Source organism: Canis lupus, chromosome 2 (genome assembly GCF_048164855.1).
Source record: "Canis lupus baileyi chromosome 2, mCanLup2.hap1, whole genome shotgun sequence".
In the NCBI taxonomy this organism is placed as follows: Eukaryota; Metazoa; Chordata; class Mammalia; order Carnivora; family Canidae; genus Canis; species Canis lupus.
The window spans coordinates 28,102,541-28,124,322 of record NC_132839.1 but is presented as its reverse complement, the minus strand read 5'-3'; the positions used below and the strand labels follow the sequence as shown (position 1 = coordinate 28,124,322).

The window sequence follows — 21,782 nt, the reverse complement described above, 5'->3', positions numbered from 1 at the left end:
TGCTTACACACTTGTCCATCCTCAGGACCATAGCTCAAATAATCCTTTTGAAAAATAATCAGTGACATCACTTCTTTACTCAAAATCTTGAAATGGCTCAGAGTAAAAGCCAAAAGCTTGCAAATGCCTACAAGCTCTTACATGGTCTGCTCCCACCCCATAGTTCCCTGACCTCAGCTCTTTTTATTTTCCTGTTGTTTACTCTGCTCCAGAGACCCTGGCCTCTTTGCTGTTTCTCAGACACGCTAGATAAGCCCTACCTTACGACTGTTGCTCTACCTGTACCTTACATCTAAAATGCTTTCTGTCAGATATCTGGAAGGCGAACCCAACACTTCTTTCAAGTCTTTATTCAGATGTCATCTTCACAATGAAGCCTACCCTGACATATTTAATACCATCATGTGCCCCCAAGCCCAACACTCCTAGCCTCTTTGTCTTGCTTTACTTTTTTTCATTTTCCATAGCACGTGTCACTCTCTATTATATTATGCAATCTGCTTATTCATTGAGCTCCTTGTTAATTGTCTCCTCTGCTAGAATGTAGGTAACACAAGGGCAGTGTTGCATTCACTGGTATATCATCAGTACCAAGAAGAGTGTCTGGAACAAAGGAGGCACTCAGTAAATACTTGTTGACTAAAAAAATGAATATGTCCTGGACATCTTTCCTTTCCAGCTCACACCTTCAACATATACTTTGCGCTGTGTTCTGGTCTTGTCCTCAGGATGTAGATGAATACATTGAAGGTTTATTAAGGTTTGTCTTCCCTGGAATATTTTGGTTCTTTCTCCTCATCTCCATGGGATCCTCACTGTGACCCAATTCCTCAAGTCCTTGTAACTGAAAAAATGAGAAGTAGCAGCTCCATTAAAAAAAAAAAAAGGGTGGGGGGAGATTCCTAAATTAAGCCAATACCACCAATAAATCTGTTTTAGTTTATTGACACCTAGAAGAAATATAAATAGTTCCTAGATTTTTACAAAAAGAGAGAAGGATAAGGAATAACAGGAGATCCAAGCAAAGGGCTGAGCTGAGAGCTATATGTTAATAGAGTACTGGGAGAGAGATGCAGAGGGGCATGGCCGATAGGAACAGACTACCTCATGGGGTAGCCACTGTGAGACACACATCTTATTTTTGCCCAAGCTAGACTCCTGTGCTAACTCACCAAAGGTTTTGTGGTACCTCCATCATGCTGCTGGCAACTAGGATAGCCTGGAGAAAACTGCCAAGAATTCTCAGAAATACCCACTGAATAAGAAATGCCTGGGGTAGGAATCTCGATACTGACCTTTCCTACCAAAGCTTTTTTGGAGATTCCAGGCCACTTCCACAGTGCTCTCCAATACTGGTAACACTAACAATCATTGGGATCAACCAATTAGGCTGAGTTTTTGTTTAAGTACTGAGCTTTTGTGCATAATTAATCCTCAAAAACTCTTTTTCTCATGCAAGCACTGAATTGCTTAATCTTGGTCAAAAAGAAATCAACACATTCATGTTTTCATTTTCTTGGGGTACCCAGTAGTGGAATTACTGGATCACATGGTAATTCTATTTTTTAAAATTTTTTGAGGAACTTCCATATTTTTTTCCATAATTTTTTGAGAAATGCTAGTGGCTATACCAATTAGCATTTCCAAAGGAAACAAAGGCACTGGGAACCCTGGGTGGTGGCGCAGCGGTTTAGCGCCTGCCTTTGGCCCAGGGCACGATCCTGGAGAACCGGGATCGAATCCCACGTCGGGCTCCCGGTGCATGGAGCCTGCTTCTCCCTCTGCCTGTTTCTCTGCCTCTCTCTCTCTCTCTCTCTCTCTCTGTGTGACTATTATAAATAAATAAAAAAAAAAAAAAAGAAAGAAACAAAGGCACTAATTTGAAGATACATGCTCCCCTATGTTTATTGCAGCAGTATTTACAATAGTCAAATTATGGAAACAACCCAAGTGCCCATCCAAAAATGAATATATATATATATATATATATATATATATATATATATATATATATATACACATACACAAAATATTACTCAGCCATTGAAAAAAAATGAGATCTTGCCTTTTGCAACATGGATAGACCTAGAGGGTATAATGCTAAGTGAACTAAGTCAGACAGAGAAAGACAAATACCATGTGATTTCACTCATGTGGAATTTAGGAAACAAAACAAATGAATAAACAAAGAAAAAGAGAGACAAACCAAAAAACAGACTCATAAATTCAGAGAACAGCGGGTGATTGCCAGAGGGGTGGTGGGTGGGGGATGGGTGACACAGATAAAGGCGATGAAGAGTACACTTACGGTGATGCACACCGAGTATCTGAGCATGGGGTAACAGAATAGGGAGGGAGGGAAGGTGGGTGGGTGTAAGGAAGGAGTCAACACAGAAAATACCAAATCATAGTTTAGGGCACATAATAGGCATTCAATAGCCATTGGTTCCTGCTGCCTACCTCTCTTGTTCTCCTCCAGTACCACCTCCCAACCTCCTTTGAGATGACTATTTTCCATGTTTGTCTCTCTCACAGCGTATCTGTATTTCCTCTTATTTGGCCCCACATGTCAGATTGGCTTGCATTACTACAGCCTGAATCATTTGATTTCCTGTCTATGTTCCTAACCTTTCCAGCTCCTTTTGTATCATTTCTCTGTCATTCCTGCTGTTTACAATACCTCTCAATTTAAAGCCATCTGCAAATCTCATTAGCAAACCACTGACTCCTTCTCCCCCCAGTCACAGGACATGTTGAATAAAACAGGACCTAACACCAATCTCTTCCTTCCATTTGAGGCACCACCACTCTGAGTTACTTTTACTTATAACCAGTCTAAAATATGATTACATTATTACTGCATTTACTCCTAGTCTAGGAGAATCTAGTATGTGAAAATTAGGATTAATCCTTTTTAAAATTCACTATTCACTGTATATAAAATTATTAATTCCTTTAGTCATCTTTCCTAGCCTACTTAAAATCTCTTTTTGCTTACAAGAAAAAAAAAAATCAGTCAACTTTTCAAGGCTACTTATGGCCTCGGATATAGGTATTTAGTGTCCTTTAGCCATGTCAGTCTACAAGGAATTGATTCTTAGTAGAGATTTAAGAATAAAATTTAAATTCTTCCATTTTAATAGTAAGCTTCTGAGGAACCCACCAGTTTTCTCACTGCTGATTCACTGGATCTTGGCTTCAACTTCTCTCACTCCTTTTCCTGATATACTCAAAATGTTTTCAAATTCTATTCTTCCTTCCTCAAAAACTTTCTGAGCTCCTTCTATGCTCCAAGCACTGTGCTAAGATACAATAAAGAAAAGAGTCTCCATCCTCCAGGAGCTCTTAATCCAGGAAAGAACATGAAAGGAAATAATACTGTTGAGCAACTGCCATATTCTGGATGTGCAACGTGTTATCCCATTTAGACCACATGGAAACCCCATCTTACAGCTAAGAAAACAGGGCTTCTGAGAAGTTAAATAATTTGCCTTTTATGCAGAGGATGAATAGACTACTTCCAGGAGAAGTACAAATGGACTATGGACACATGGGGAAATGCTCAACCTTACTAGTTACAAAGGAATACATACTAAGTAAATAAACAGGCTATTTTTTTTTTTTTACCTCTCACGTGGTGAAAGCTGAGAGAATCATGCAGTAATGCAGGCTCCCCTACACAGGGCTGCATAGATGAAGCTTGCAGTCTTCCTGAGAAACAATTTGATAATATATAACAAGGACTACCAAAGAGGAAGTTACCTTAATGTCCATTGCTATGGAATGAGACAAACAGTGCTACATCCATACAATGAAATTGCACATAGCCTTTAAAAATCATGTGGAATATGTAATATACAAGATTTCCTGAATATTAAATGAGAAAGCATATTACAGAATAGTCCATACTATGGGATTCCAAGATATTCAGGATTGTATATATGTGTGTATAGAAAACAAAAGACTGGAAAAACAGATATCAATATGTTAACAGAGGCTATTCCTAAGAGGTGGGGGCTTTTTTGGGTAGCTTTAAATTTCAATAGTTTTTGAAAAAATCAAACACATAAAACTGTTCATACATAGACTCAGATCCAGTTATTCCCCTGCATTGCAGTGCAGACTCAGAATCGAAAAACTTGCTCAACATCACCAAGTGGTGTACTGTGTTAAGCTGGGCTTTTGTTTTGTTTTATTTATTTATTTTTAATTTTTTTATTGGAGTTCGAATTTGTAAGCTGGGCTTTCTAAAGCTAACATCCATTGTCTTCCTACATTCCATTCAGCTTCATCCCCAGAGCCCCTGGGATATCATATGTAGAGTCCCTTTCTCTTGGGTTCTTTTCCCTCCTAATTTCTACATCTACTATATCCCTTCACACCTTTTTCTAAACCTATTGACTAAACCTATTGACCTGTTTCAGCAGTAGTCACCCTGTGAATTGGCTGTTACAGGGAATACAAACACTGTACAATCATGGTCACTAAATGAAAAGTTTTCTCCTGGAGAAAACTGGGCCACATAATGGGAACAGAGGGTCTTCAGATAAGTCAGTTAGCATCGTGCATTTAACATAAATCTGGTCTTAATTGTGATTTTTAGACAATGCCATACTTGCTTCTATACCAAAAGATTTCATTTTTTTCAAAACGTGAATTCTTAAAAGAACCACCCTTCCCAAAGTAGGATCTGAGGAACCCATCCTTCATTGTATTTATAAATGTTAAATTCTTCCTACTGTTTTCACTTGCTTACTCAAAAAATAAGATAAATAGAATAGCCTCTGTCTCACTTGGAAAAATACAACTTTTGGAGGCTCAAGTTGGCTGCGTTTGAAATTAGAAATGTCTTTGATGATGCGCAGCTGTCTCCATGTCTTCATCACAGATGTCTCATGCATTCCAGGAGGCTGACTAATGTACCTGGAGAAATGAAGCCTGGTTTCTCATTCTTTCTCCCAAAGCTCTTGTTGGACCAAGAAGGGACTAATTTTTCCCTGCTCTACACCTAGGAACTTAATTACAATTTGCTTTTGCTTTAAGACAAATCCTCCTATTCCTCCGCAGCACTTTCCTTCTTGTTGGCATATATGCTCATCTCAATCATATTTTGCCACACTCAGTGATCTTCCTGGTTCCCCTTTATCTCAGTGTTTCTCCCGTGGAGATTCACTTAGGACATGATCCCAATATGGCAAAACATAAACGATTCCTACCAGTAGCTGCTATTCGTGGCAAAGGAAAAAGAGAGCAGGGTTTATGTCATAGCCTATCATCCACTGAAGAGCATCATGCCGAATGGTCATCCAGGAGTTTTTGAGCACCTGAAACCACCCCAGACCAAAGTCAAACCTCTGAGCTGAGCAATTAGGAAGCAAAATTTCTGGAGTTCTTTGCTGTGTGGTTCTCAGCTTTATAACTCCAAATAGTTGTCTTTCCTCAGAAGAATTCCATTAGTCCACAGTAGCGACTCTTCTTTCCTGCTCTCTTACAGAAAGCAGGTGATTGTTACTAACCACCACAATCTACCCAGGAACCTTTCACCTAGAACCTAAAGTTCATATGCAGTTAAGATGTGTGTTCTTTGGGGATAGAAGTATCAACAGTGATGTGGCCAGCTTGTCATGTGAGAGAAACACATACCTGATAGCTCTATGTGGAAGATCAATGCATTTTACTAGATGTAAGTTAGACTCAGTTAAAAAAAAAATTGATTCTACTAACAAAGACACTTACTCCCTCAAGGAAGCTGTCCTTACTTGACTAAAGTTCTAAAAGGATTCTCTATGCCCATATATCCTACCCCATTTTTAAAAGGGGGGGAGCAGCAAAAAAAACATTAATATCTTCCCCCTCAAACACATCCCAGCCCCTCACTAAAACTGCATTTTTCAGTGTGTGTCTTCCATTCAATGTTAAATGGAACATCACTGGACTGTCTAGGTGGGCAAGAGGGAAAATTTAAAAGAAACTTATTGGGCCAAAGGGATGATGAGTTAACTGTAGCCCTGAAACACTGTGTGAGCTGTCTGAGTCACTGGCATACCAGAGGCTGAGGGAGCAGGCCTCTAACCTGCCTCAGCATGCGGTAAAAAGAGCACAGGTGATCTTAACACATCATAGAAAGAATAAACATTTTATAAAGAACAGCCTCCTATTGAGTTCAGGCCCAGCACTGAAGAACCATTTTCACCGCTCAAAAATTCTTCCCAATGAAAATATTTATCTCAAGGAATAAATAACATCAAATTAGAAATTAATAAACATTCAGGCAATTTGAGATTTTATTGTGAAAATAGCTATTTTGATATTATATCCAGTTTCTCACTTATCAGAATAAATTCTTTACAACATTGATCATCATTATCACTTCTGGGTATTTATATATAGTCTCTGAGTAAAATATATTCACACTAGGCATGATTAGAATATTTAAATTACGACCAACATGGCTTAAAGATGTTTACTTTACAATAAAACTATAGTATTTGTACACTGGTACAGATATTTAAAATATTTACCAAAGATAGGTTTGGTAGAACAAAACCAATACGTGTACACATAGATTTTTGAATCTTCTTTTCTGTCAATCTTCTAGAAAGCTACAGTTACATTACAAACACCTCAAATTTCCATTTCAAGATGAATAGAAAAATGGAAACATGTTATTTCTTATTATACAAAATAAAACATCGAGTCAGAAGAGGAATAAAGCTCATCTTTATGCATTTAACATAAAAGCCTGGGTATAGCCTTCCTTCTCCAAGAAACACACACAGGATTGCAAGAGAAGTAGCCAACAGCCCAAAGAACAAGTGACCAGCACAACTGTCTCTATGGTGCATGACTTGCCGAGGACTGATGCAAACTCTAGTCATTTTTCTTGATTTCCAAGAATCTGGGATACATAGAGTAAATGATTAAAAGGCATTTCTCTGAATTTGCACAAGGAAAACTAAAGAATCAGAATAAAGATCCAACTGCTTTTCTTATGGCTAAATATTATACAACTCAAAAACCAAAGGCAAGCTTTCTATCAAATATATATCCAAAGTGCAAAGTTCCAAATACACAACCGTACACAATGTAGAGAAGAAACAAAGAGCACCCTTATGCCTGAATAGTGATCCGGTTTTATACTTTGAAATGAAATCAAATATACTTAATCCTCTGAAATTTGGAGGGCTAGTGATGTTTAAATTTTCTAGGATATAGTAACCACTAGAATTTAGTGAAAACTGTACACCCTCATCCTAGAAAATGTACACACGAACATAAAATCCTTGTTTAGAACATGTCTTCAGTACTAGAATAGAACTTGAAAATATTAAATTTCTTTTGCTTTGTCACTAAAGCAACTGTAAACTTTCTACAGCACTGTGTATATATACACAAATATGTATGTATATTTATATATGTATAAAATAAGCAGCTTGTATGTGACTCTAATGCTATTGATTTCATCACCTTTTTGGCACTTTTAAAGCACAGCCAAAAATGATTTGGAAAATTATTCTAGAATTCCAAGTTGGTTCCCTCTGCCTCGTAGATGCCTAAGGACTGCTTAGTTCTCTGGAGCCACCAGGTCATATTCCTGTAGAGCTGTTCCAAGCCAACTGGGATTCTAGGGAAATGGGACTGCCTGGCCAGGGGCCTCACAGGGGCCTAAATAACCAATTTGTTTTAACCCACAGCCACCTCTCTCTCAACTGCACAGTCCAAGGGAACCCTAACCTGTCTTCTCATTTTTTAGCACCACTCATTAGAGGGGCACCTAACAACAGGAAACCTTTGCAATTAGCACAAACAAGCAAAAACATTCCACGGCAGCATTTCCCTAAGTATATGTCTCAGAATACAAATCCCAGAAGATACCTACTTTAAAAAAACAAAATAAACAAAAAATACAACAAAAACAAAACAAAAAAAACATATACAATAAATCAGGGAAATAGTGTATACAATACAGTCCCTTCTCAGAGACTGAAACCACACAAAGGTTCAGAAAAGCCTAGAGTAACTTAACGTTGTCTAACCAAGCATTCCCCAAGCTTATTTGGCCACAGAACCCTCTATTCACATAAAAATATAAGCTGCCAAAACACACCTTCTTCTCCAAGGAACTAAAAGATGGTTTTAAAAAAAATCTGACAGTATAATTTCAAATTAATAATAATCAGGATACAAAAAGACTTGTTCTCCTGTAATTTTTTTTAAGGAATCTACTTTGTTTTGCTAGAATATGCTTCTATCACAACACTCCCCTCTCTACAAATGTCCAGCTCGAAGTTACTCTTCCTTATATCATTATTCAAGAATGTTAACTCTCATCAGTAACCACTGGCCTCTCATCTGGAACAAATAATTTCTGTATGCTTTTTGATTCTGAGAATACCTCTCCACCTCAATCACAGTGGTTTTAACTTGAGGGCTGGTAACCTGGGCTCCTAGCCAATATAACCTCCCAACAGGATTTTGGGCTCTTCCTAGCAAACACTAACTACATCCCAACAGGGGCTAAAATATTTTGCAAGCCCTTAAAAAAGCCCAAAACCTCATCTTTACTCTCTGTGAAAATGTGCATTCTGAAGATCTAATGACACTTCTGTTAAACCTTTGAGGGTAACAGGATTATAAACCTTTAGTTCATGTAATTAACAAAAATTTCTTAATAATCTATTTAAAAACTACAAAAACATTGAAAAGCAAATGTAAATTCCACAAAGCTGAACAGAAAGAAAGGCAAGAGATAATTCTTAATGCCAACAACATATACAAAAGACCATAACCAAACTTACAGGGCAGCCCCGGTGGCACAGCGGTTTAGCGCCGCCTGCAGCCTAGGGTGTGATCCTGGAGACCCAGGATGGAGTCCCACATGGGGCTTCCTATATGGAGCCTGCTTCTCCCTCTGCCTGTGTCTCTGCCCCTCCTTCTCTGTCTCTATGAATAAATAAAATCTTAAAAAAAAAAAATCTTAAAAAAAATAACCCAAATTATACTTAGTGGCTCTGCTCAGGATTTCAATTATATAAATAACCAAACCAAGACAAAGTCAATTACTAAATCCCTATGAGCTTAGAACAAAAAACATACACATGCTGCACTTTCTTCTTTAACACATAATCCTAGTGTACATCTCGTCACATTGTGTAATTAGAGCACAGTGAAGTGAAGAACTACCACCACATGAAGACACAGAAGAATTTTTTTCAACATATTTTATCCTAAAAAGTAAACCCAGGTACCATAGGAAGAAGATTCTATTACAAATACAAAATCATATAATATTTTACCAGAAAAGGTTTTAGGTTGTTGTTTTTTTTCTGATAAGGCAACACAGATCTTTAGATAATCATTCGTTACAAACCTGAGGTGTTTCTTTCTTTAAACTTAAGAGGGAAATAAATTATATTTAATTTATATTATGTTTTTGTCTGGAACTGAATACTAATTACTATGTTTGCATTATTAAACATACAGTTTAAAACCGTTTTATTTTGAAATAATTATAGACTCACAAGAAGTTGCAAAAATAGTACACAGACTATGTATCCATCCCTCAGCTTCTTGTCTTTAAGTATTTATGATTTGATTTTAAAGGGTTAACATTTTTGATAGTTTATAGAAAACTCAAAAAATCTAATAGGTCTGGTGAATGTATATTCTTGGAAGAGGCCCCACGAAAACATACCGCTGACTTCAAATATCACTTTTATCACATGAAAGCACCTTAAAAAATTGCTTTTCTGAGATTCTATCACTGTTACCAATTTCTGTCTCTTTTGATGTCTAGTTTTTTTCCATTTTTGTAGACTTCTGAAAGTTGTACCTTAGCTGTGATTGAAATAAGCTTCCTTATTCCTTCATGTTAATATATCTAGCAATGTTAAATGAATAGGAATTACAAATGGGAATCCAGATGCTTTGGATTATAAAAATCTTGAATTCTCTAGTGCCCTCCCCCCCCAAATAATACAAACATACCTAAGTTGAAAATCTCAGTGCTGACCTTTGCAGGGGGAAAAAAAAATACTGTGAAGGGATGACTATCCTCAGTGCTCTTTAGTGTCTTCAGTGTTTAAAAAAAAGAGGCCAGCCTTATGGATAAGTGATGGTAGTCTGTTGATGGAGGATCTTTACCTTATGGGAATTATCTGACTGATTTTCTAATCCTATACTACCAACAAATATAAACACAAATATAGTCCCTTTGGTCATATTCAACCATCACATCCTAAAGAAAGTTGCTCCCAGTATTTTTGTTTAACACTGTGGACCATTTATCTCAGCAAACTCACACTTATCCAAAGCATATCCTCATAGACTGATCACAAGCTCTCTGCCCAATCTGGAAAGTTGTTCCTTTCTAAAAGCTTCCTATACTACCTATATGTATGGCTGATCCCTGGAGTGGTTTATGCTCAGTTATAGCTTCCTGGTATCTCGTTGGCTTATCCCAAAAAGGCTAGAGGCAATTCGAAGCAGGAATGACCAAAAGAAAATAAATCATAGTTACAGTTGTCTTTTCTACTAAAAAATGACAAATACTTGTTATTCTAAAATGCTATCTTTTGATTAAACTTTCAACACGTGAAACATTACAGTATGCTTATTGGCTGAATGCTGTGTCATAAGAACACAATCTTCACATTCTTATAGAACTTTAAACACATTTTTCTTAGCATGGATATTAGTAGTTTCATTGACAGAAAACTTTACATGAGCCAGTATTTGTGTCCATGGAGAAACTTGGGAGTTAAACTTACTGTTTGATTTTAGAATCTGTTAGGGTTGGTATAGTTCTTTCTCCCTATTTTTAATTTTTCCCAAACTAATTTTAATTGTCCTGTTTTATGACTGTGACAATTTTAAGCCACTTCAAGTGCTTCCTGGAAGGCTTACTATAAATCATAATTGAAAATGACCAACCCTAACTAAAGCATAAACAGATGCCTGATTAATGTGTTAACCACCCTTCTCCAATATGTATCAATCTAGAGAACGATAAAGTCCTATGGTCATGATTTTCAATATGGAATATTCACAGGGATTTTGGATTGCTGGAATCTAGTAGAAAATTAATACAAAACATACAAACCTGTTGCAGAAGTAATGTGAAACTCATTAGCTACTTTCCCTAAATGCATCCAAACAGATGAACAAGATTTTGAAGACTACCTTGTTTCTCATTTAATAAAGACTTTCAAGAAGAAATATTTACAATGACTTAAAGACTCCTGTATACACAGCTACCTAAATACAGAACAAATAGGGAGGATTTAGGTCAAACACAGCTGAGCTCCACTTAGCTCAAATTAGGTGAGTCTCTTGACTACAAAGCTGTTTTCTTAACATGGGGGTTTCTGCACGACGTGGTAAGATTTGCTGAGCACCATAGTAATCTTTTGAGACACTAATCAAAAACATGATTCTATATTTAAAAAACCCCAGAAGTGGTTTCAGGACAACAGAAGCACCCCAGCCACTAAAATAAGTGAAATTCTGTTATAAGCAAAATCACCTGCATAGCAAATCCTTTAACAGTTCAGCAACGAATAGAGAGAAAATATTCTTTAAAAACTACTGCTATTTCTGAGTATTCCATTAGATCCTTCAACTGTAGTTAAACTATATGGAAAAAGATAAGTTGCCATAAAAGCTTCTGACTACATGACAGGCTCCTCAGGAAAGAACCCTGGTCTGAACACTGGTCCAAGCATGGTGAACTCAGACCAAGCACACAGTAGGTAATTCCATTATCTAACCAAGAAGTGACTGACAACTGGGCAAACTTCAGTAAGACTTCACAGCCTGGCGTAATAATGATGACCAACACACTCAATTCTCCTGAAATTAATCCAAGAAAGAGAGGACTAGAGTTAAAAATGGACTATAAATATATAGGTCTAAAGCTGCCATTGGTCCAATAAACTAAAGAGTCCCTGCTAACCTTATAACGAACACATGTGCAAATACAAATGTTACACAGAAGTGCATATAGTCAGATGAATATTATATGTGACCACCTTTGAAATATATATATCTCTCTCAGATATATATATACACACACACACCATAGGATAGTACCATACATATATATATACATGGTACTAATCACCCAAAAGATTACACTTCCGAGAGCATAATTAAAAAGCACATTCCCCATTGCTTTTTAAATACAGGCTTTTCTACTGAAGTAAATAGAATATGAGAATATTACATTTTTCCTAACGTCTAAAATAGGCATCAAATTTCTAAACAGAAGAAAAAAGCCTCAAACAGCCACATATTAGACATTCAAACTGTTCTATGAAAACTAAATAAATTAATTGGAATAAATAGGAGTGCACATTCAGAACAGAATTGTAGCTTTTGGTCAGCAGCGTGAACTAAAGGCAAAAATCTGCCAAGATTAAGGCAGGGTTTTTGTTTTTTTTAAATGTACAGTACAGTGTGTTTTCTTTTTTCCCCAAGTTCATTTAGTATTCACTTTGATGTTATCTAAAGTGCATTGCCAAGCTAAAATACAAGCTTCCTAATTAAGAGAAACTAGATGTCATAGAAAGTTTCTTTTTAGAGCCTTCCGTATACCTACTAGTGGTATTTTCTTTTTGCTCTCACACATGTAGTGTAAGACATTACAGCAACAATCATAGGACTTTGGACACAAAGCATGATGACTGTCACGGTGATAGTCGTTGTAAGGAATTACTTTCTTCTTCTGCTGGAGTCAATTTAAGTGTCGGCAGTTTCCGAGGAGGAAGCTGAGGGCTTTGGCGAAGATTGTCATCCATCTGTGGAAAGTACAAAAGGTAATCTGACTGATGGCTGTGGCACCACTTATGTGGACTGTGGTCTCCCCATCCAAACTATAGCCTAGAAGAGTACAGAACCATAGGGTTCCAGGACTGCTTGAGAACCTTTTCCTTACAATCTCTCAGGAACTCAAGATGTGGTACCTCAAATACCAGCTAACTCAGTATATGTATAAAAGCAATACTGCTCACCTTTGATGCCATCATAAATTATAACAACTCCATAAAATGAATATTCTATTGAACCCAACCATGTCATAACTTAAGAGGTCTTCCAATAATAAGTGAAAAAGCAATACTTCTGACACACTGAGCTTCCCAGTTTACAAATTATGTTCATATCTAATATCTCCCTTGATCTTCCCAACACAACTGTGAAGAAAAAAATGGAAGATATCATTCCCTATTTTACATATTAGCAAAACGAAGCTCAGAAAGGTTAAGAAATTTGCATTAGGTTGCAAAGCTAGTATCATGAATTGAAATTAGAGCCCAAGTCGTCTTATTCCAATACTATTGTTTTTTCAACTATACCTCAGTGTCTCAGTGAAAAAGACCTGTACTCCCCTCAAAAAACCCAGCTCTTTCAGGTTGCAAGTATTTAGACCATGGGAAGCCAGGAGAAGAGATACACTGAAGGATAAATTGTTTAGACCCAATCCAGAGATACTACAACAACCGCATCAGTTCTAAGTCTGCTCTAGAGAAACAAAGTACTATGGAGCATATTGAGAAAATGTCCAAGAGTTTCAGACTTGCCCTTAGCAGGACATCAGCATCCCTGGAAACACTAGGAGTGGGATTATTTAGAACTGAGTCAGACCTTAGAAAGCTACCTTTAAGCAGGGGCCCCAAAATAGAGTGAAAGTTCAAGGCCTAGTGTTGAGCTCATTATCAGCTCAACTTCAGAAGACTGGAAAGCAGCTTCCACCAAGGATCCCAAACCTGACAGCAGACAGCATCTGATTACCCACTTGATAAGCAGGCTTTTCTAGTGTTATGAGCATGTGCAGAGCAAAACTCTCCCGTATCTTCTCCAGATGCTCTTATAAAGCACAGAAGAAGTGTCTCAGCAGAGGTACATGGAACTTATAGGAAAGCAAAGGGAATAAAAAATTAACTTAATTTTCCAATGGAAAAAGGTATTCCCAGTGAACTACTTGAATAGTGTTGTCATGTTTTTTTCTTGCAAGAACTAAGTTCCTCCAACATTACTCCTTTTTTAAGCTCTAGATCTTTTGTCCAAATGGTTAACTATAGTAGCCAATAGGACTTGTTGCTCTAACGTCTTATAGCTAACACTGAACCATACTGAAGAGCAGATATGAAACAGGGGTGAGAAGGAGTACCTGACAGAGTTAGGAAACTTTCATATGTTGATGATGATATGAGAATGAAGTGTACAAAGTGGTGACAGGGCCTCTTAGGTTCCCTTTCTGCACCAGTAGGTATTTCCTGGCTCCCTTTACATGTCTGTCATGAATTTGCCACATGTAGAAAATGAAAATTCTATTGCATGGCCTTCATCTAGCAGTTAGGTGTCTAACACAATATGTATTATCTTCTACTACACACATTTAATACTCAATATAGGGGATCCCTAGGTGGCTCAGAGGTTTAGCACCCGCCTTCGGCCCAGGGCGTGATCCTGGAGACCCGGGATCGAGTCCCCACTTCGGGCTCCCTGCATGGAGCCTTCTGCTCCCTCTGTCTGTGTCTCTGCCTCTCTCTCTCTCTCTCTCTCTCTGTGTGTGTGTGTGTGTGTGTGTGTGTGATGAATAAATAAAATCTAAAAAACAAAACCAAAAACAAAAAAACACAATATATTTCCTCTCGTGGGACTGACTAAGTTGGGCTAAAAAGACACACTTGGTGCTCAGCCAGCCCACATCAACTTTAGTACTGGTCTTTTACAGTTTTATGCTCAGCCGTACTCACTTCTCACGTTCTAACAACACATGAAATACTATAACAAGAAAGAGAATGGCCATTCCAGAGAGTGGCAGAGGTTTCCTGGCTAGTAGTGCTACTAGTACTGGATACAGAATCTCATGTATTTCATTCATTTGCAGCTAACTGCAAAGCCCACGCTGGAATCCAATTTCCAGGGTTCAAATTCCCTCTCTGCTGCTAGCCAGCTGAATGACCTTGGGGAGGTGACATACACTACTCTCGAAGCTTTAGTATCCTCATCTGTAAAATAGGGCTGATAGAGTAGCTGCAGTATGTAGACCTGCTGTGAGGATTCAACGAGACAAATCATAAAGCTCATACAACACACTGCTGGTTACTCAGACCTCAGAAACTGCGAGCTAGTGTTATTAGGCCACTTTGACTCATTGGTTAGTGAAAAAATGAAGTATCATTCACTGGTATAAGAAAAAAAAAAACAAGTTTATCAGACACTTGGGGGGAAAATGTGTAACTCTCTTGTATTTTTCCAATTAGACTCACTTTTGAAATTTCCATTACTGGCCGTCTCCCCTACCCACTTCTTCAGTATCTCTCTCTCTTACCAAATGAACAACCCTAAAGTGGCAAAATATCCACAATGATGAAAAACTGTAGGCAACATTTAGAGAAGGAACGAAAGGAGGAAAAAAATAAAAGTTTACGTAGAAGAAAGAAAAAGACATTACAAGTGCCATTAATAAGAAAGGACAAAAAAAAAAAAAAGAAAGAAAGGACAAGCACAGGTGCTTACGATCTCAAGAAACATTAACCTTCAGAGACAGAGAGACAGAAACAGAAAAGCAAAGAGTGTTTTTTTGTTTTTTTTTTTTAGGCCAGGCTCCTGGGTCTCTTAATTTGAAAAATACTAATTATGTGGTAAAAGTAAACCCAATACCATTATCAAAGCAATCAGGCCTTGCCTGATCCCAGCCTGGGTGCCTCAGTTGGTTAAGCATCTGCTTTTGGCTCGGGTCATGATCCCGGAGTCCCTATATGGAGCCACGCATCAGGCTCCCTGATCAGCGGGGAGTCTGCTTCTCCCTCTCCCTCTGCCCTTCCCACTGCTTCTCTCTCTCTCTCTCAAAATTAATAAATAAAATCTTTTAAAAAAGAGAAAGTAATCAGGCCACTACTGGCTTCAAAACACTATACTATGTACAACTGCAGTAAATGTATATTTGAGCAGATTTATGAAAAAATAAACTCTTAAACTAAGAGGGTAAAAAAAAAACTAAGAGGGTAAAGTTAAAGTTATGATATTAATTTTAGAAAGGAAAATACTAAACTACTAGAAAAAAATGATTGAAATAAACTTGACCTTTTCAATCAAGTTGGATTCCTTATTTACAAGTTGTGTGAGTTTCTGCAGATTTGCGTCTACCATTTCTTGTCCAGCAGGAGAGATGCCTAAGAAGCCAGGACAGAAATCAGAGAGACAGAAAATTTTGAAAGTCTTTAAAGCTATTCAGACTGAAAGAACCCTCCCAAGTAGGCCGCCCTCCAAAAACAAAATTAGGCAAAGAGAAAAACCATTCTGGGTTCAAAGGCAAAGTTAAGAGGGATAGTAATGCTCCAAAACCAAACCCTAAACAAAAGGATTAAATTTGTCTATTCAGTAGAAGTAGAAGCCAAGTGTTATGCAGCTAGCCAAAGTAATTAGTAAAAGAGCACAGCAGTTCTCATTTCCTTCTCGAATCTGAGTTGTATCTTTTCCCCACCCATACCAAATAGGCCTTTAGTCATAACCGATTGGGATAGCTTTCTAAGGCAGCGACTCCCAAACAACTATCAACCAGGCACCCACAGTATTTGGAGGGACTCAAAAAATACAGATTCCTGGGCTCTGTCCCTATGAGATTCTATTTCAGTAAATCTGGCATAGGACCCAGGAGTCCATATTTGTCCTCTAGCTATGTTTGCTAATCACTACTCCAGAGTAACAAGGTTGGAAGTTCGTTTCATGACTCTCAAATTGCTAACCCCTACCTCTGTATAAAACACATCACCCACAATGAAAAATAAACTGTCCCTAAGCCAGTTATCCTTGTGACTGTTTTTCTTAAAAGGACAATTTCTGCCAATTCTCCCAATACAAATTTTGTATCCCAATCACTTAAGCACAAGGCCCCACACTCCCAAGGAATCACATCCTAAGTGACAGGTACCCTCTATTTACAATACCTCCAGTCTGATGCAATCAGTTTTCAAGTAGTGGAATCGTGAGAGTGTACCTCACCCAAATCAGTCTGCTGCTGATTTCTGTTCACACAAGAAAATGCTAGAAGCAACATTTAAAATAACTGCCCATTTGCATTAGGATAAATGCTACCTTTCAACAGGTACTCAATAAATACCTGTGGTTAACTTTAGAAGAAAATGATCCACTTCAAAGGGGCAAAATTTAAAGAACAAGAGGCAAGAAATGTATAAAAGCTTGAAGAACAGACAAAAGGTAAGTATCTATTTCTCTGTTTAACATGGAACTAACACACGGGAATAAAATGGAAAAACGCAACTTTTTCAAGTGCTATAATTCAACATTTAAAGACAATATACAAGCTTCTTCAATAAGTCATGAATTATGCTTATACATCCTGAGGAGAATATGCAGATATTCTATGCAAACACAGATTAGCTGAAGAGAAGCCACCTTACCTCCAACACTAAGCCTAAAATAACTGTTTAGGATGTCGTCACAAAAACGGCACAGGTTGGACAGCTGTTTCAAATGTTCTTGTAACTGAACTTTAGGAAAGCGTACTTTATAAAGAGGTGCAAGGAAACCAAACACATAGGCATCCAAGGTAGATGGCCTAAAAATAAATTAAGGATTTTCTTAAAACACAAAGAAAATATTAACTTAAAAATATTTTTTCTCATACATTTGGCAATTCTGGACTATATAATACAGCCTTTTAAAAGATTTACTACACGTTTTAGCTTATGAAAATGATGTAATGAGGGCTTTATTGATTAGTTTTTAAGATACCCTAACCATTTCTTTTATTTGAAGAAACGTTATAAATTAAAGATTCATTTTTACTCACGATTGTTGCACAGAGGTAGGAAACAGGGTGGGAATAGCCTTAAGATATTTTAAATTCACATATGTAGCATATTGAGTCACTACCTGATTAGCATGCACAGAAAAAGTTTACTATAGTAATCTATTAAATCTTTTAAGTAAAAAACTCATAAAGGGGGGTGGGGGGCAAGAGGACTTACTTTAAATAACTGCTCATGGATTATATGCATACAAAACATCAAAATGGTTTTTAAGGGCATGCACTCACGAATCTCCAAAGAAAAACTGAGATGTTCCCAATCTGTTTGATAGAAGATTTAGGCACTCCTTGGCATCTCTGTATATCTAATAAGGATGAAATGACAACTCAAAAGTAGGAAGGATACTCTAGAACTCCTGTTAGGCAGGCATCTAGGTATGTTCATCTCTGTTCTCTCTCTTGTCCCTCCTCCGGAGGCCCCTTGCTTTGAAAGTAATCCCAACCATACCTGAGCTTCCACTTCTCGGAGGTGGTAGAGGGGAGGCTCTCCTCTGGTCAGGATAATTCTATTCAGTGCTCCCTTAGACATCCTTCCAGGCAGGATCAAACTCAAGGGAAAAGGAATTCGTGAAGCAAACCATGGCTTTGTCACAGTAAAGTAATTGTCACTCTCAACCCAGAATGTGTGAAGCTGCAAAGCAAACAAAACAACTACAAACCAAGAAACAAACCCACCACCACTATAAGCATGTTCTTTTATTTCAAGAAGTCATCCAGTGTGAAAGCTTTTTCTAAAGTGGCTTCATACAACTTTCCCAATTAGAATGACTCAAGAACAAAACAAGATTTTAAACACATGGATTTGTTGATTGCTATATCCCAGGCACCCATACAAGGCCTGGCACATATGCACTCAATAATTACTTGCTGAATGAATGAATGATAGTTATACACGGGAACAAACAACTCCATCTTCCACAAATAATTTTTATTTCCAAAATGCATTCATTGTTTCATGTCTTAGTTGAATGACTAATAGAATCCAGTTTCACAGTAACATAAACGAATCAAGGTTAATACATAAATGCAATTTCCGCTCTTGAACCTTTTTCATTACGTTGCTTCTAAATAGAACTAGGTGTATTTTTAGTAGGTCACTACAATACCAATACTCACCACTGCAGGAAGAAGCTTCTCTTCGAGGAGAGCAATGTAAGCCAGTGTATCTGCCCCCTGCTTTGCTGAGAGTTCATAATCAGCATTATATTTCTATTAAAAAATATAAAACCAAAAAACAAGATTCTTATTCTTCCTCAAAAACGGAAAAATGACATTAAAAGGCAGAACAATAAATACAAACTCAGTGACAAATGCTGCTTAATGCAAATACAGTTCTTAGCACAACTTCACACACAAAGGTCAGTAAGTATTACGCTTTGGTTAACTGCTATAATTCAGTGATTATGACCTAGTTTAGTTTATTGCATGGCATAAAGTACAAAATTAATAAACACAAGCTATTATTTTTAACAATAAGCAAGAAGTTCTAGTTGTTTGCATTTCTTCCCATGGAAAAAGAAAGAAAAAAAAACCTTCCAATTTAGAAAAATTCTAAAATTTGCTGACATAGGATTTATTTTTTTAAGAAAGTATTAACAAAACCCATAACTTTGGTATTTATAAAAGTCTTTACATGTTTAAATATTATGGATACATCATACAAATCTTTACATGCTCATGCAACTTAAATACATTACTTAATGAAATATCTGATTGCAACTCTCCCTTTGAGAGTTCTTTAAAAATAAGATAGCTGCTAGTTGGTGGAACTCAGATGGCATATGTAGCAGAAGGTGCACAACAGCTTTGTGACTAAATTGACAATCACATCAATGAGTGAATAGTGAAGATGGCTTCATTGAATCTGCATGTCTCGATTTCAATAAAATCCAAAAAAGTACATGAAAATATAAATTGAGTATACCTCATTATAGGACTTTCAAATCATAATATAACTCATGATTCAGAGCAATAATTCTCAAGTCTATTTTTATATGAAACCCGAAGTATCTCCAATTATCTACTGAGTTGGTAAAAAAAAAAAAGAATTAAAGAAAAAAAAAACCCCAAACTTTAGAATATTTGGTTTTTTTTTTTTTTTAAGTAACATGCAAGGAACATGTTAAAAAGGAACCACCCACCTGTTTCCTTAAAAAGTTTAATATTTTTGCAGGCTGAGAAACAATGTTGTCTTCAGTCGTCAAAATTGGTACATCCCCTATAAATCAAGAAGTTTACATACAAGGAAATGTTTCTATTTCCTCCGAAGAGATTCTGATCCCCTAGAAAACTGTATCAGTTGCACACTTGGAGGGGGGAAGAATGAGCAAGCTCATCCTAGTTTTTTTTGCAATTTCACAGAGCAGCTCTGGAGAACACTGGCATTTCTCATAATTCCCATTGATCGGGCCTGTAAAGTATTACCCCGAATGGGCAAACCACAAGCAACACACAGCCAGGGCCGTGGTAAGAAGAAATGAAAAGCCCAAGGTACTGCACTGCACAGCCACGTGCCTCCTGGCTCCAAGGGCGGGGGCGGGGGTCATTTAACAGAGCCCAAGGTGTATGAAACGTTCACACTGTACCTCTCGAACCTCTCCAGGTGTTATCTACGACACTGACTTTCAAGGGTGCGCCAGAAAATTTGGCGTAAGCCTGAAACAAAGTTTGCAATAGAACATTTAGACTGAGCGCGCGGTGCCAACGTGCAGAGCAGCTTTATTTTACAGCCCGGCGGCCCCACGGCCGAGAGGCCGGACCCGCGGGCTGGGTCCCTCCACAGGTCCTGCCGAGGACGCGCGCCCGCCACGCAGCCTTCGGGCACCTGGCCCCCCAAAGGTCTGGGGGTGCAGAGCGCGCGCGCACCGCCCCGAGAGCTGTGCATGGCCGAGGAGACTCGGGGCCAAGCGGGGAAGCTCGGGCTCTCCCGCCGGGCGTCGGCGGGCTCACAGGCCAGGCTGGGGCTCCACGGGAAGGAGCCCGCAGAGCGCGGCGAGAGGTGCCCCGGCCGGGCTCGGCCCTGCAGCGCCGCAGGGGACCGCCGCCCGGCCGGCCTCGCGCCTCGGGCCCCGCCCCTCTTTCCTGCGCCCTGGCCCGCCGGGAGGCCTCACCATCACCACCAGGGACTCGCTGTGCACCGATGGGAGCCCCCAGCCACCTCCCCAGCAACTGAGCTCCAAGGGGGCCGCCATCTTGCCGGGGCCGACCTTTGCACCACCGGAAGCACTTAGCGGTTCAATTTCCGGCACGTTGAACCACGGGGCGGGGCGAGGGCGGGGCGAGCACCTTTGCGCAGTGGAGGGGCCGAGGTTAGGGCCCCGCTTGGGACCGGCTGGGACCCGTGCTTACGAGCCCCCGCCCTTGAGCTGGACCCGCCGGGCAGTCCTCACGTGTTTTAGTGGATGCCCGACGTGCCCCAGAGCCTCCGAGCATCACTGCCTGGGGCCTGATTTGCAAAATCCCGTTTGCAAATTTGCAAAACCCGTTTGCAGAATACCCCAGATCGTCGTGTTTAAAATCATGACAAAGGGGATCCCTGGGTGGCGCAGCGGTTTGGCGCCTGCCTTTGGCCCAGGGCGAATCCCACATCGGGCTCCCGGTGCATGGAGCCTGCTTCTCCCTCTGCCTGTGTCTCTGCCTCTCTCTCTCTCTCTCTCTCTCTCTGTGACTATCATAAATAAATAAAAATTAAAAAAAAAAATCATGACAAAGGGAGAGATGAGTTGTCTTACAAGGACCCAGAATTGCCTGGATGTTCTGGGGCCACTGTCTCGAAATTCTTAACTTTCAAACAAGGGGCCTTCCATTTTCATTTTCTTTCTTTCTAAATTTTATTTATTCATGAGACACACAGAGAGAGGCAGAGACACAGGCCGAGGGAGAAGCAGGCTCCCTGCAGGGGAACCTGATGTGAAACTTGATCCCAGGACCCCGGGATCACCATCTG

The 21,782-nt window shown here is 38.8% G+C and overlaps 1 protein-coding gene across 3 annotated transcripts; it reads right to left on the bottom strand.

The window, feature by feature from the left end:
• Nucleotides 1-705: 705 nt before the first annotated feature.
• MTX3 (metaxin 3) lies at nt 706-21,075 on the bottom strand. 3 transcript variants are annotated; one of them, XR_012015265.1, is made up of 10 exons: nt 20,947-21,075; nt 20,422-20,491; nt 19,978-20,054; nt 18,953-19,045; nt 18,285-18,467; nt 18,065-18,141; nt 17,427-17,584; nt 16,090-16,178; nt 12,599-12,797; nt 706-844 (listed from the first exon to the last, which is right to left on the bottom strand). XR_012015265.1 is itself a non-coding variant. In XM_072793637.1 (9 exons), exons 1-9 carry the CDS (start codon nt 21,025-21,027, stop codon nt 12,687-12,689), a joined length of 939 nt encoding a protein of 312 aa, XP_072649738.1. In that variant the 5' UTR covers nt 21,028-21,075; the 3' UTR covers nt 10,552-12,686. The 3 variants fall into 3 exon arrangements, 2 of the variants coding, with proteins under 2 accessions (XP_072649738.1, XP_072649743.1); XM_072793637.1 differs by lacking the exon at nt 706-844 and having other exon boundaries at nt 10,552-12,797; XM_072793642.1 differs by lacking the exons at nt 706-844; nt 16,090-16,178 and having other exon boundaries at nt 10,552-12,797.
• Nucleotides 21,076-21,782: the final 707 nt, after the last annotated feature.

What these genes read in the sequence shown, in the direction of transcription:
- MTX3 (XM_072793637.1), bottom strand. Translation starts at nt 21,027, where the DNA reads ATGGCGGCCCCCTTGGAGCTCAGTTGCTGGGGAGGTGGCTGGGGGCTC. An exon ending in TAAACTTTTTAAGGAAACAG is followed by an intron (nt 19,046 to 19,977) that starts GTGGGTGGTTCC and finishes ATTTTTTAATAG; the next exon opens with AAATATAATGCTGATTATGA. An exon ending in AATCCAACTTGATTGAAAAG is followed by an intron (nt 12,798 to 16,089) that starts GTCAAGTTTATT and finishes TACTTTCCACAG; the next exon opens with ATGGATGACAATCTTCGCCA.